Genomic DNA, 15,126 nt, shown 5'->3' with positions numbered 1-15,126 from the left:
TAGGACTTTCTACACATCTTTATCAATAATGTCAAATGGTGTTTGGAAAAACGGGAGTGCAGAGCAGAAAAATGTCACATTGGGAGCAAAAGATTATAAATCCTGGCAGCTTCTTCCATCCATCTTTTCTCCACCTCTTGCAACAAGTTTTAAGAGGAAACTAAAGTCAGTTTTTAAATAAATGTATTCATGGCCGATTGATTCATCAAGCTTATGCTTTAAAACACATTAGAAAACACTACAGGAAGTGTTTTCTAATGTACAGTTGGTAATATTTGTTTTTTATTTAGCCAACAGAACCTGGTGACACCCCGTACCATCCGAGAGAAACCACCAACATGAAGACGCAGACGGTGGCCTCGTACTTCAGGGTAAAGAGCTTTTAAAGAGCTGTTGTTCTTCCACACTTTGAAATCTTTAGAAAAATATCAAAACCACTGAAGCTGTAACAAACATCACAATTAGAGAAGTCCAAATGTTCAAAATGAGATTATTCTGATGAAATAAGGTGAATTAATTATTCAGCTTTTTACACAAAACCTGTAGATATGGAAGGTTTTTTATTTTTAGACAACCTGCTTTGTGTGAATGAAACTGACGTTAGCTTGAATCCAACCTTTTTGTTTCATCACAGTACTCTCTGATGGACCTCCTGTCCAAGATGGTGGCCGGGCAGCCTCACTTCGTCCGCTGCATCAAGCCCAACAATGATCGCCATGCCAACAAGTTCGACCGGGAGAAGGTTCTGGTCCAGCTGCGCTACACCGGCGTCCTGGAAACCGCCAAGATCCGACGGCAGGGCTACTCCCATCGCATCCTGTTTGCTAACTTCATGAAGAGGTCAGTTTTCCGCAGAAGAACCTCGGCGGAAACTTTTAACGCCTTTCCCGGCTGAATGAATGGATGAATCCTGCAGGTACTACATCTTGGCGTTTCACGCTCATGAAGAGCCGGCCGTGACTCCAGAGACGTGCGCCGCCATATTGGAGAAGGCAAAACTGGAAAACTGGGCAATGGGGAAGACCAAGGTGAGCAGAGATCATCGTCAAACAGATTAGCAGTCAGTAGCTAAACTAGCGTTTGCCAGATCTAAAAGTTGTCTTATGTTCGACCTAATCTACTAAACACCATAAATTATTATTTAAAGACATCCTTAGGTGACCTTTATCCTCCAACTGTCTTAGCATTTGCTCCATGTTGCGCTCCTCAGGTGTTCCTGAAGTATTACCACGTCGAACATCTGAACCTGATGGTGCAGCAGGCGACGCAGAGGATCGTCCTGCTCCAGGCTTGTGTCCGAGGCTGGCTGGGAGCCAAACGGTACCGGAAGACGCTGAAAGAGCGAGAACAAAGCGCTCTGGTTCTGCAGTCAGGTGGGTCGGTCCGCACTGACGCTTCACACTCAGAACACGATCAAATCTCCAAACTTTTATGCTGATTCGTGCTTTCCTCTGCAGCTTACAGAGGTCACAAAGTTCGGAAGAAAGTAGCCGACGATAAAAGCAAAGTGAAGTTTGACACTTTTATAATCCAATTTCAGGCTGGTAAGAAAACTATGCAGACAAAACTTCAGATTTCAGTGTAAGATTGTTTATTTTACTTTGGTTGACTGCTTTGCTTGCTTCAGTTTGCAGAGGATATCTGGCAAGAAAGATGTACAAGGAGATGGTAGATGAGAAAAACAAGGCAGCTACCAAGATCCAGGCTCGCTACAGAGGCCACAAGGAGCGGAAAAGCTTTCAACGAAAACGGTAGAAGAGAACCAACATTTTAATATTCATTAATGAGCAAAAATATTCACATCCTTTGAATTCTTTACATTTTGATTCAGTAGAAACAAAATTTTCACTTTATTTTATTACTTTTACAAAATTCTGGAAGAAAACCTTTTAGAAACTGTGAAAGACTCAAGATCATTTCAATCAATACCTATGTATTGGAGGGGCCTAGTCAAAGTTCAGACTCAAATCTGATTTGAAATTGGTTGAAATTTGGTTGAAAAGAACAAACTCTATGAACCTCGATCTCAGTTGGGTTGAAGTAAAGTCCACCGCGTTTCAAATGAATGTGAACAACAAGCGGACTGGAGACCGCTCCAGAAGCAGGAAGTGGACTACAACGCAGGGCATTCTGGGTAAATACAGCCAAAACAAATGAAAGAGTTTAGGACTAGCGGGAGACATGGCTTGTTTAGTTTTTTATCAAACACAGAAAAGAAATCTGATGCTACTACATGAAGTTGCGCTCATTGTTTCCTTCAGTGGCTCTTTGTGCAGCGCCCCCACAGGTGAGGAGGGGAACAGATTTTTCAATTTGTTTTATCAACAAAAGAGTTTTTTCCCCATAATTTGCATGTTTCCATTAAGCAAATTTATTTCTGAAATTTTAAATTGCTCATGTCTGAGTTTTAAGATGTAAGAAAAACTTAAAAAGCAACACTTTCACAGTTACATACAACATTTTATTGGTCTATAATATCAAATCCTATTGAAATAAAATGGCAAAATGTGTAAAAATTGAAGAGTTGTGATTACTTTTTCAATCAAAACATTCTCGTTTATGCTTTCTGACAAAACCTGAAATGTTGTTCGTAGGGAAGCCAAAGAGAAGGAGAAAGCGGAGAACGCTGTTAAAGAAGAGGCGCCAGAACCTGCTGATGAAACGGCGTCTAAAACAGAAACCAGTGAAGAAGAAGAAGAAGCGAAAGCTGCTGTTGTTCTTCAGAGCAACTACCGAGGCTACAAAGAGAGAAAGAAATTCAAGGAGAGAAAGAAGACGATGGCCGGAGCGGAGCTGGAGATACCAAATGAAAACGAGGAGGAAACTGTTAAAGACGGCGAGGAAACCGCGGCCAGCAATCAGGGGAACCACGAGGAAGAGGATGAGAGCACCTACGAGGCGGAGGAGAACGACGACAGCGATAACACCCAGGTACCGGAAGACGAGGAAAACACGGAGGTGAGCGACGAAGCCGTGATTCAGGACGCAGAAACCGGAAACACGAGCGAGCAGGGAAAATCTCCAGACGAAGCTGCCGATCTGGAAGAGGAAACTAAAGCAGCGACTGTCATTCAGAGCAACTTCAGAGGCCACAAAGAGAGGAAGAGGCTGCAGGAGGAAGGGAAGGTCCCAGGTAAGAACAAGGCGGAGCCAGAGACTCCAGGTGTTTCTTCTTCTGCTGATGATCCGGATGAGACGAAGGCAGCTGTGGTGATCCAAAGCAACTTCCGTGGACACAAGGAGCGGAAACGACTCGAGGAGGAAGGAAAGATCCCCAGGAGGAATAAGAAGGAATCTAAAAACGAAGAGGAACCCGTTCCCGATGAGCAGGAGAACGTTCCGGAGGCGGCGGACGAGGAGAAAGCAGCGACTGTCCTGCAGAGTAACTTCAGAGGACATCGGGACCGGAAGAAGCTGAGAGCTGACAAAGAAGCGCGGCAGAAAGAGAAAGATGGCGGAGCAGTTCCTGACGGAGTGGAGCCGGGCGGGAAGGAGAACGACGAGGCGCTGGATGTTAGCGACGTGGCGATCGAGCACAAAGAGGAGGAAGAGCTGGAGAAAGAGAGGCGGGAGGAAGAGCACGCAGCGGTGAGAATCCAGAGCAACTTCAGGGGATATAAGGACCGGAAGAACCTGAAGGCCAACAGGGAGGCGGCCCGGACGGAAGCCGAGCAGCTGGAGAGTTTCTCCAAAGAGGTACGGTCCGGTCAGAACCGAACCAGCCTAGACACACCTCATCAACATGACCCTCATCTACGGAAGAGGATTAGGGCACTGAAAAAATAACTCTGACTATAATCTCAGAATTCTGACTTCTTTTAGAATTTTTTTCTTCAAAATTCTGTCTTTTTTCTCAGAATAAATTTTTTTCGGAATTCAGATTTTTTTTTCTCTGAAATTTGACTTTCTATTTTTAGAATTTTGACTTTTTTTCTCAGAATTTTGACTTTTTTCTCAGAATTTATTTTTCTCAGAATTCTGACATTCATCTCAGAATTTTGACTTTACTTTGAAATAATTTTTTCTCAAAAACAATTTTCTTTTTCAGTTTTTTCCTCAGAATTTTGATATTAATTTCTTAATTCTGACTTCACCCTCAGCATTATTACTTTTTTTCCTAAGAATTTTATTCTAAGAATTCTGACTTTTAATCATAGAATTTCATTTCAACTTTAAAGTTCAAGTATGTAACTTTTATTTGAAAAAATAAAAGTTTTTTAGATAGTTGTTAAAATGTCGTCACAGTATCATATAAAACAGAAAATCTGTGAAAAATATCATGCTCCTCTTTGTGCTATTATTGCCATCTGAAGAAATGCACCTTTTCTGACCAAAAACAACCAATCAGAGCCAAGAGGCGGGTCTTGGCGCTGTCAATCACCCTAACGTATGCTGCTTAATGTGCTAATGGTGGAAAAAAGATTTATCGTTACAGGAAAACGGTTTATCCGCGGTCATGGCTGGCTCTGATTGGTAAAAGGTAGAGGAGCTATGTTTTTTATAAAAGTTGCATACTGCAGCTTTAAGTCTGTGATTAGTGACCAGAGCCACATTAGCTATACACATATTTTTCTTTCAGCATCGCTGGCTGGTGAAAGAAAACATCGTTATTCTTATTCTGCTCATATCTTCACTAATCTCCCCAACAGATCGCGGAGACTTCGCAGGACTTTGCGGCCCTGCAGCAGAAGCTGAATGAGATCATCCAGGCCCATCAATCAAACCCTGAAAACAATGGCATGTTTGTGAGAGGAAAAGCAATCAATGGCTTCGCCCCACAGATTCAGTCAGGTAAGATAAGTGAGATTGGCTTAGTGAGAAACAGATCATCAGCCAATGAATATCAGTCATACTCCCGGCAGACACTCAGCCGAGGTTAATGTGAACTTTGGGCTTTTGAAGGATAATTAATACTGTCACTTAAGAGAGAGATGGTTCAATTCTTTACTGTAGTTATGAGTCAAGGCATTAATAATCACCCAAACACAAAGACGCCAACTGAGATAGGAAGCGATCCAATCAGCGTTTGGATCCTTTTCTTGAACTATTCAGCAGATTTTATTGCAACCTTTCTCGATCAGATGATGATTTTATCAAGGCAGATATTTTTCTCCTCTCCTGTCGTGCAACTTCATTAGATCAGGAAAACCGAGAAAGTCAAGTGGCAAAACAGGAAGCGCCTCGCCACTTGATGTGTCATCAGAAGTGAAATTTGATTTGCACAGTTGATAGCTGTAATTGGTTTCAGGGCGGTGAGCGAGAGCAGCTGGAAACGGGACGTTTGGAGTCTAAAAGCCCAGATGGGGCCTCGAATGTGACAGTCGAGATGGATTCAGGTGTCTGATGAAGGCCTGGAATAAAAATCTAACTGAAAATATTAAAAAAATTATTTACTTTGTCAATCATTCGATATTGTAATAAGGATATTGTATTGTATAAATATTGTATTGTAATTGTGTGTGTAACTCGAGTATTTCAGCTACTTATTATTGTCACAATAAGAGCAACTAGTTCACTCGGCTGTTTCCATTTCAAATTTGCGCTAAAATGCGTTAATATTCCGCTAATATTGAAAAAACACAATTTTGCAAATGTGATGTTTCCATTGAATAATAAACGCAATTAAAAATCACACATATATAAATTTGTTTGCGTGACAAATAATTAAAAAACATGCAGTTAGATTATTCTCCAATCACTTCCTGTTGTCGTCTTCTTCGTGTTTTCTGCTAGTGGCAACATACTGTTGTGTTTTTTGACAGTAGCCGAATATTGACAAAGTAATGGAAGTAGCTGTGTTTCCATTGACCATATAATTGCGTAATTTTACATTTTGAAAACAAATTTGGTTAATGGAAACACTCAATAAAATGTTTTATTGTTAGAAAGTGGTAGATTTTTTGGCTTTATCAAAATCGTTTTACCTTGCAAAACTGCAATAGAAACTTTTTTCACACCATATGAGTCACATGGTCAACAGCAGGGTGTTGCCTCTGGTGGAAGCCACGAAGAAGACGAAGACAGGAAGTAGTTGGAAAATGATGGCACCATATGTTCACATGTTTTTTGTTTTTTATTAAGTTCTGTGCTAATTTGAAATGGAAACACTCGCTCAACTTTTAAGTCTTAGTTGTTTTAATTTAAAAAATTCAGCGTATATTTTAAAATACTTTCCTAAATTTATCATGTATCAAATCATCTAAACTATGGAGTAGTAATTATTTTACAAAACATTTAATATTATTTTAAGAAAATCTACGTGGTTGCAATATTAAAATTAGAGTAACAGAATTAAATGGACATTTTACAGATTATAAAGTAAGTCTGACAATTTTTTACTACAAATATGTTAATATTTTATAAAAGCTTTAAACATAAAACATTTTTAAATAAAGTAACACTGGATATTGAATGGCTCCTTTTTGAACTCTGTTACATTTAACCCTGTAACAGTGTTGAAAAACAATGATAATGTTAGCATTTTTCACCAATAGATGCTAGCTATAAACTATATTAACACTGTTTATATAGAGAACAGAGTTTATTATACTATTAAACTCTATTTGTAACATTTAATCAAGACTGTTGAGCTATTTTGATATTTATTATTTAGCCAAACGGGAAGCTTTTTAACTAGTGGGCTGTTTAGCTTAGTTGCTAACTTTACCAAAAACGACTAACCTGGTCCTGAAAAGGGTCACAGAAATATTAACTGAAACTCAATATATATAAGTGAACTTTGAAATTAAACTTTTGCAGATTTTGTTACTATCCCACAAGGATTTGTAATGTTTTGCTTTGAGTATGCTAGGGTAAGCTAGCAAGCTGCTAGCTTCAGTTACATAGCATAAAAACCGACTTTAACAAAGGATTCCAGCCATTCTTCTGACTGTTTGCAGTCACAGATTGAATAATCTGTGTAACTTCTAAGGGAAATTACTCGTTTCATCCACTCTAAGATCGTTTTTCAGCAATCTAATCCGTCTTCATTCTGGTGACACAGTAAGCTGAACCAGAATCATTAGCGCCACACGCAATGAAAGCAGACGAATGTCGGCCACACTCTTCTTCATAGAAAAGGTTAACAAAAGTTAATCATGTTTTGTGAGCCAACAATTATGGCAGAAATTAATTTGACGGTGTTTAAAATTAGCGTTAGCTGTCGGTGTGAAAGAGAATGACCTTTTAGATGGAGTTGTTTAATAATATTAGACACTTTTCATCTTCTTTACCTGGGAGCTTTTGCGTATGATGGATTGTTTTTCTGACAGTTTGAGCGTTAATAATAAGCAGCAAGCAAAGGTCAGTCTAATATGTTTGTAATTGCAATAACATAGATGACTGATATTGTCTGAGCTCTGAAGGGAAATTATGATACATTGCCGGTTTGGTAGAAGTCAGACATTTTGTGACGACACAACATGGATGTTAAATCATTTATTTGTTTTATTTATGTGAAATTTACAGCAGGAAAAAACCTTTATGGGCAAATATATCTCAAAAGTGACCAAAGTGCTTCACAATAATTATTACATGATAGGTAGATAAATGATCAAATAAGAAACGATAATAAAATTAGCAGTAAAATACCAAGTAAATAATAAGAAGAATAAAAACCAAGACACACTTTATATAAGTACCAAGTTTTTCCCTTTATTTATTTATTTTTTATCTATGTTAAAAAGATTCAAGCCTTTTGATAATTTTCTGTACTACAGTAAATCCATATAATGTTCTTGTTTTGTTTTGTAGTAATTTTGTTGTGTATTTCTGGACATTTTAAAGGTGATCTGTTATGCAAATCCATATTTTTGACATTTTTATTCTTCCATTTTGGTCTTAGCTGCTTCTGAAAACAGACCAAACGTCTTTCGGCAATAAATTCATGTTTTTAGTGTCTGTAAAATGAGCCATTTCTAAAACCTTCTAAATGTAACGTCACAATTCAGAAGGCACTGCACCTTCACCTAGCAACCTAAGTGAAGCCCAGCCTGTTACCTAGCAACCCAAGTGAAGCCCAGCCTGTTACCCAGCAACTCAAGCAGAGCTCCAGCAGGTTTGGTCAGCTGGTTTTACCGCTGTACAACGGAAAAGACGAGTGTTTTGTTGTTGACTTACTATCCGAAAACTTTTTGCATTCTTGTTGGTTGTGCAGGAGGCTCCACTTCTGCTTTTCAAAGTTGTGCGGTTGTATAATTGCACATCTGCTTGCAACTGTTTTAACGAGCTAGTGTAAACGTTGAGTGGGGGGGCGTGGCCATCAGCAGATTATTTGGATTTAAAGTGACAGGACGCCTTAAAAAAGATCAAAATAGGCAGAACTGATCCGGCTAAAATTTCATTATCAAAGAATGACTTTGAACAATAAATGTAATAAACATGTTTTATATGGAGACTGATCCTAGCATAAAGGTCACTTTAAAAAAAAAAAACCTAAAGTTTCATCATAATCAATTAAAACTCCACCTGTACGATGAAATGGTAAAAGATATTTTGTTACAGTGATTGACAGTATCCATGTGATATAAACTACAGAGGGTCATTGTTATATAAACTGGCTGTCTCATAGTGTTATATGAAAATATATTCAGAAAAAACTGGCAAAAAAAATTTCAGATAGTGGTCACCTTGTCAACATAATCAAATTTGTTTTTCAGCAAGTAAGTTGATGTTTATTGGTTCTAAAGTTATAAATGTACATTTATCAGATTTTAAATAAAGAATTTTCCATGAGAAATTAATGTTTATGCATTTCTAGAATGGGTTTGTGTTAAAAATCTCAGTTTTACACAACAATACTCTTATCTGGACTACTTTTACGTGACAATCAAGCTAAATGTAGAATTATAAACACTAAAACTGTAACATTTTCCCAGTTTTGCCTTAGCAGAGGCACAGTTGTGATTTCTTCTTTTGTTACATTTCAGCCGCCTGAAGCTCCAAAACACAAAACCGACACCTGACATTTTTAAATCTTTCTGTTACTTTTCAGCTGACAAGAGATTTTCGAGAACCCCCCGCAGAACGCAGCAGCCGAAAACCCTGAACACACCAGAGGACTCCACTTACTACACGCTCATTCATGTGAGTGGCAGAAAGAAAACGCTGATTGATTCGGGATTTTTCTGACGGCAAACTTTGGAAACGTAGTCGCTTTCACAGATGCTGGTTTTTACAATGCGCCATTAATTGGCTTGTTTTTTTATTTTATTGTGCTGGTGAGGCGTTTACTGCCAAATTGAATGACAAAGAAAAAGTTATCTGTTTTTTGAAAACGTTTCTTTTGATTTTGTTTGTTTTTCTTTTTCAATTCAGCAAAGTGACATTTTATTAACTTATTCAGCCGAATGACTCATTTTACAAGCCAACTTCGCGGTACCGTAACTCCATGGCACGTTGCGCTATCTGAAAATTTCCCACCGTTTCTGAAAGAGGAGACGTTGAGCTTTCCAGCCAATTTCGGGTCATTATGGTAATTTTACTCGCGTCGCTGCAGGAAGCATGTTTTCTTCATTTTAATCTCATAAAACACTCTATTAATGGAATGTAAGTGGAGAAATTGGCAAAACGATTTACTTTCAAGACATTTGAAGAACTTTGTACAATTAAAATAAGCAAAAATATCCAGGCGGAGATTTTAAATTTAGGACTCAAAGGGTTTTAACTATCTTTAATCTGCTACTTTTTCAGCTTATATCAAACTGAATTGAAAAAAATAACAAATTTACTGGAAATCTTATTAAGGTACCAACACACAAAAGGAGTAATAACAATTTAAACAATCAGCTTTTGATCGAATTCATAAATAAACACAGATAAAGTCAAGTTTACTGGTATTTCCTAATGAAATATGAATTTCTAAAATAAAAATGGTTGCAGATTATCACAAATAATCCCAGTCATCAATTTCATTTATTAAATATAAATTCTATATAATTAGTTTATTATTAGTAGGTGCCTCAATATCTTTTTCTCTAGAAAATCATCCTGGAATTTTCTTCCCAATGAAAATATATCCAACCTTTTTCTTTCTCTGAGTCAAACTTGCTAATTATTTGTCTTATGTTTCTTTTTCGTAATTTTTTCATTCATTCAAACAGTAATATTTGCTTTTTTTCGTCTTCCCACTCAGAGATCGGTCCAGGACGATAAACGCAAACCCAGAAAAGAGGAGTAAGTATCTCATTCTCACCAAAGTTTGTTTTTTATGTTTCAGGCTAAAGCTTGATTATAATCAAAACTGAAACGATTAATCAATTACTGAAATAATCAACTAATTTAGTGATCGATTAATCATTAACTGGATATACAGACTCAAAAAAGGCCGAAAGAATAACACAGTTGGAGAAACAATTAAGCCAAAACTGTGCAAATATGTATACATATATATTGCATTTAATACGTAAAAAATATACAATTCGCAGCTTTTTCTTCACCTGGTTCAAATTATGTTAAAAAAATCTCTTAAGCACCTTTTGCTGTCAAATAATTAATTGGTTAATTGAAGAAAATAGCCTACGGTGTATTGATGTTAAGTTGATTAAAAAGGCCTGAAGTGATGTTAGTGATGAACTGATGTTAGAAGTATTTTCTTTAGCTGCAAATGAATCCTTTTCTACAAATGATAAATCACACAAGAAATGCATTTTAGGCAAAAAATATTTTAAAAAGAAGGTGATTATTAGTTTATGAGTATCTTTTAATGTATTTCTAAAGTGGTTTAATGAAAAATCTGCAGAATGTGCTAATTTTTTTGTCCAATTAATCAATTAATTGTCAGATAAATCGATTAATCGATTACTAAAACACTCACATGCTCTCTAAAGTTGATTCATTCAAGTTAGCTTCACTAATATTTATCATACCTGTGAATGAAGTTATTATTCTCTTTAAGAAATAAGCTAAGCTCTTAAAATTCCTGCAATTTGACCCGGAAAGTGCCGGAGCATTTTGGGAAGTGTGTCCATGTGAGAATTCATGCATATTTATGTTGTGCAGAAGCCACAAGGTGAGTTTACCACCCAGAGCGAGGAAGTGAAGATAGACAGATAGGGCTGGCTGAACAAGCAAGAGGTGCTTTATCACTACGGCTTGAGGAAAACACTCACACACACACACACACACACACACACACACACACACACTCACACTCGACTCCACGATGCTCTAAACATCAAGGCGAATAATTTGTTAGCAGATAAATAAAGCCAGGAATGGACAGGAGTAGTTTACATGCATCATTAAGGATGAGAAGGTCAGGAGAAACGATGGAGCTGACAGCAGAGGAGGTGGGAGATGGGAAAACGTTGGCGATAAGGAGTGAATTGTACTGCGAGTAAATGATAATAAATGTGCGAAGGATGGAGAAGCAGCAAGGGAGGTTCTGCTGAAGGTATGTAGAGATTATAGGCACAGCTGCTTTAACGTCTCTGTAAGATGCACCATGATGGGATGAAGCATCCTGAAGGGTCCTGGAAATCCTCCACTTATTCTGAAAAAGTGATTTTGCAAAAATAAGCATTTGATTTAACATCTTAGCCTAGTTTCTGCAGATCTAGAAAACAGTGAAAACTTTTGCTTTGGTTATACAGAGCAGGATCACTTTTTAAAATGTTGCACCATCTTTTATGAACTGGGAACATTATCATGAGTTCTTCACAGGTTTAGCAACCCTCAAATATCTGGATCACTGTTTTATGGCCAGAACAAAATAATATATCGATTCAGGACGTTTAAACTAGTCTAAATTGTAAATATGTAAATGGGGTCAGATTATGCAAAATTTACATTTTGCACATTTTTGTACTTTTATTTGGGTCTCTGCCTCTTCTACCCAAGCTCTAAAAAAGATGTTTTTGGTGAAGATGAGGTTTCAAAAACGTCCCACAAAGTCTAATTCAACAGGCGCTACGCTGTTGCCTAGCACCCAAAGTATAGCTCCAGCATGTTTGGTCAGTTAGTTTTACCACAGTACAATGGCTGCTGGAAAAGACAAGCGTTTTGTTGTTGACTTGCCGTCCAAAACCCACTTGCTGCATTCTTGTTGGTTGTGCAGGAGGCTCCACTTCTGCTTTTCAGAGATGTACTGTTGTATAATTGCATATCTGTTTGCAGCCATTTTCAGGGGTCATGTAAAGGTTGAGTTGGGGGGCGTGGCCAGCAGCAGATTATCTGGATTTAAAGTGACAAGACTCCCTAAAATACCTAATTCCAAACTGAGAATAAAATCTCATTATCTAACTAATTAGGATTGTCACAAAAACAAATTTTGCAGAACAATAAATGGTCCCAGAAGTTATTCCGATAAACGATAATATTGTTGTTTTGAGACCATTGTCAATTAATATGTTGATAATGGCGTAATAATACAAGAACACATTCTCAAAAATCAATCAACTTCAATTTTTTATGAACATTTAACTCTGAAAAACAAAATTGTCCTTCAGAAAATGTCTGGATCAGACGTATGTTTGTTCTCCAGTCCAGGGAAGCTGCTTGACGTGGACGACCAGTACTACCGCACCCTGTCCACCAGCCGGCCCGAACACTCCAGCTCAACCAGGGGGACGCCGGAGAGGAGACAGTCTGTAGAGAGGAGACAGTCCATGGAGCGAAGACAGTCCATGGACAGGAGACGGTCCACGGTCCGCAGTCACCACGGGGACAGACGGCTGTCCACGGATCAAAGGTCGGCAGGTTCTAGTCGACAGATGAGGGAGAGGGCGGTCACTGAGCCCGAGCTTCCCAGACCCGCAAAACAAGACAACAGGTATGTCCTCAAAGGTTCTCGATGTGGAGAAGACGATATTTTAAAAGACTGTTGGGTGGTCCGGCTCAGTTAGACCCTTGTTTTCCTTTTTGAAGGTAAAGCTAATTTTATAGCACATTTTCAGCAACAAGACAATACAACGAGGAATTAAAAGGAAATACAAACAAAATAACAAACCGAAGGAAAGAGAAAAAGAAAAAGAATCTAATAATGTTGATCCAAAGTAAATAAACTAGATAGTCCTATTCATGGTTGGTAGATAAGTATAAGTAAGTATCCTCTGGTCTAATTCCTTTTCTGGGTTGGAAGAACAGAAGTCTAAAGCGTAGTTGCTAAGGTAGTTTTTCTGGATTCTAAGTTTGTTCTAATCTCTGTTCTGGGTTGCTAGATAAGTGTAAGTAATCTCTGGACTTTCTAAGTGTGCTCTAAATTTGTAAACGTAATGAGTTCTCCACAGTTTCTAGTTTTTACTTAGTTTCTAAGTAAAAACTAAGTTTAAGGAAAATTATACTTTTATTTGTGACTCAACTCCTCCTAAAATCAACCCAGACACTTTAACAAAAAACACTAATCTGTTCTTTGCCAATAAGTTGATGTTTTTTGGCTTCTGGAAAATCAGTTTCAAAACCTTCCAGTTATTGAGTCGCATTCCATGGGCACTGCACCGTTACCTAGCAACCCCAGCTGAGCTGAGCCCTGTTGCTTAGCAACCAAGCTGAGTTCCAAAAGGTTTGGTCAGCTGGCTGGCATTTTCTGCAGCCCTCTCTGGCAGACCGTTCCACTAATGGGGGTCATAATACTGGAAAGAACCAAAAGTGTGAGTTCTGACTCTGGGAACACTTAAAAACCAGTAAAAGAATCTTAAAATCAATCCTGAGACGTACTGGGAACAGGTGTGATGTGATAGAAATCACACTCATCTATGTGATTCGTGTCCCAAAAAGAAAAGCATTTGAAATGGGAATGTTTTTCTGTGTTTGTGGGGATTTAAATGCTGTCATTCAGTCAGAAAATGCATAAAAAAACAATAAATAGTTCTTAACGTCACTCTTATCGTTATCACAATAGTGATAACAAAAATATTGTGCTATTAGCCACATGACTCTCTGGACGTTGTTACTCAATTTTGCAGTTTGTCATTTATTGATAATATAAACAAATTTCAAAATATTAAATTATTTGATTAAAATGCATTGTTTATAAATTAGTATTTTTAAAGCTTGAGGTTCTAAAAGGACAGATTTATGGAACGACCTGCGCCTGGTGTCTCTGATAGACCGTTTGGATGATGGATGGTCAGAGATGACAACCAAAATGAAAACACAAATCGTTTCATCTCTTTGTAATTTTGCTTTGTTTGTTTTGTGAGTCTCCATCTTCAGAACCATCTGTGATCTGTTGGGTTTGTGTTTACAGGCGCTCCGTCCCGCGGATGTCGTCGACGGAGAGCCGAAGCGGAGACAATCCGTACGACTTCAGGCACCTGCTGAGAAAGACGTCGCAGAGACGAAGGCTCAAGTACTGAACCGGGCCAGACTTTATATCGGACCTTCGGCTTCTTCTGTCGCAGATTTAAAACGTTTCAGATCCCACAGGAGGACGTGCTTCACTGGTTTCTGAGAATCAAGAATAGATTGTAAATAATAAACTTACATGTAATAAAATTGTTGTAAATTAAGATTTATTTATGTTGACTATGTTCATGTTGATGCCCATTTTCTTAATTTTCACATATTTACCTTTGGAAAATAAGCCTCAGATGTGTTATGTTTTGCTGTCTTGATGTCTTGTTTGTTAATTTAAACATAAAGTATTTTAAAATTATGTCTTTCTTTGCAGTCTCATCATATTACCCCATCTTAAACTATCTTATATTATTTTCTCTCTATTGGTGCGTTGCATACAGTTCGCACAGATGCTTTATCGGGTTGATCTCAAACCAACCCCAGAGATTTACTGTATTATTGTGAATTTCTCTCAGATTCGGCCTGTGACCTTTATGTGACATTTTAGAGGAGGAACAACCCCACAAGGACAGTCAGGAAACCCCCAACACAGGCTTACAGGAAATACCCCCCAAAAATATGATCGCTTATTAGGGCCAATGTAGATGTAAAAAAGACTTTGAAATCTTGGGATTCATCTAAAAAAAAAATCTAGAAAAAACTTGAAAATTTCTGGGCTGCAAAAGTTGAAAATCTGCAAGAAGTAGCTCCGAAATTTTGAGATAAAAAAAATATGAGCTGCTCTATTTACATTATTTTCATCTTTTATAAATGTCTGTGTCACTTCAAAATTCTAAATCTGCCAGGGGTATGAATAGTTTTGGACTGTTTATGCTAAAAAAAAATCAATAA

At 37.8% G+C, this 15,126-nt stretch overlaps 1 protein-coding gene across 9 annotated transcripts in view; it reads left to right on the top strand.

Annotated features, from left to right (window-relative positions):
• Positions 1-14,593, top strand: part of myo3a (myosin IIIA) — a 70,547-nt gene extending 55,954 nt beyond the window's left edge. For all 9 annotated transcript variants that reach the window (XM_008396504.3, XM_008396501.3, XM_008396500.3 and 6 more), the window contains 12 exons: positions 291-371; positions 635-840; positions 917-1,028; positions 1,211-1,373; positions 1,458-1,544; positions 1,628-1,751; positions 2,595-3,696; positions 4,650-4,791; positions 8,993-9,084; positions 10,133-10,173; positions 12,482-12,769; positions 14,186-14,593. In XM_008396504.3, coding sequence (XP_008394726.3) covers positions 291-371; positions 635-840; positions 917-1,028; positions 1,211-1,373; positions 1,458-1,544; positions 1,628-1,751; positions 2,595-3,696; positions 4,650-4,791; positions 8,993-9,084; positions 10,133-10,173; positions 12,482-12,769; positions 14,186-14,294 — 2,547 coding nt within the window. In that variant the 3' untranslated portion in view covers positions 14,295-14,593. The remainder of the gene's footprint in view (positions 1-290; positions 372-634; positions 841-916; positions 1,029-1,210; positions 1,374-1,457; positions 1,545-1,627; positions 1,752-2,594; positions 3,697-4,649; positions 4,792-8,992; positions 9,085-10,132; positions 10,174-12,481; positions 12,770-14,185) is intronic.
• The last annotated feature ends 533 nt before the right edge of the window (positions 14,594-15,126 follow it).

Source organism: Poecilia reticulata, chromosome 20 (assembly GCF_904066995.2).
Source record: "Poecilia reticulata chromosome 20, P_reticulata-male-v2, whole genome shotgun sequence".
Lineage (NCBI taxonomy): Eukaryota > Metazoa > Chordata > Actinopteri > Cyprinodontiformes > Poeciliidae > Poecilia > Poecilia reticulata.
The sequence above is the reverse complement of the archived record's forward strand: the minus strand, read 5'-3'. Positions and strand labels throughout refer to the sequence as shown.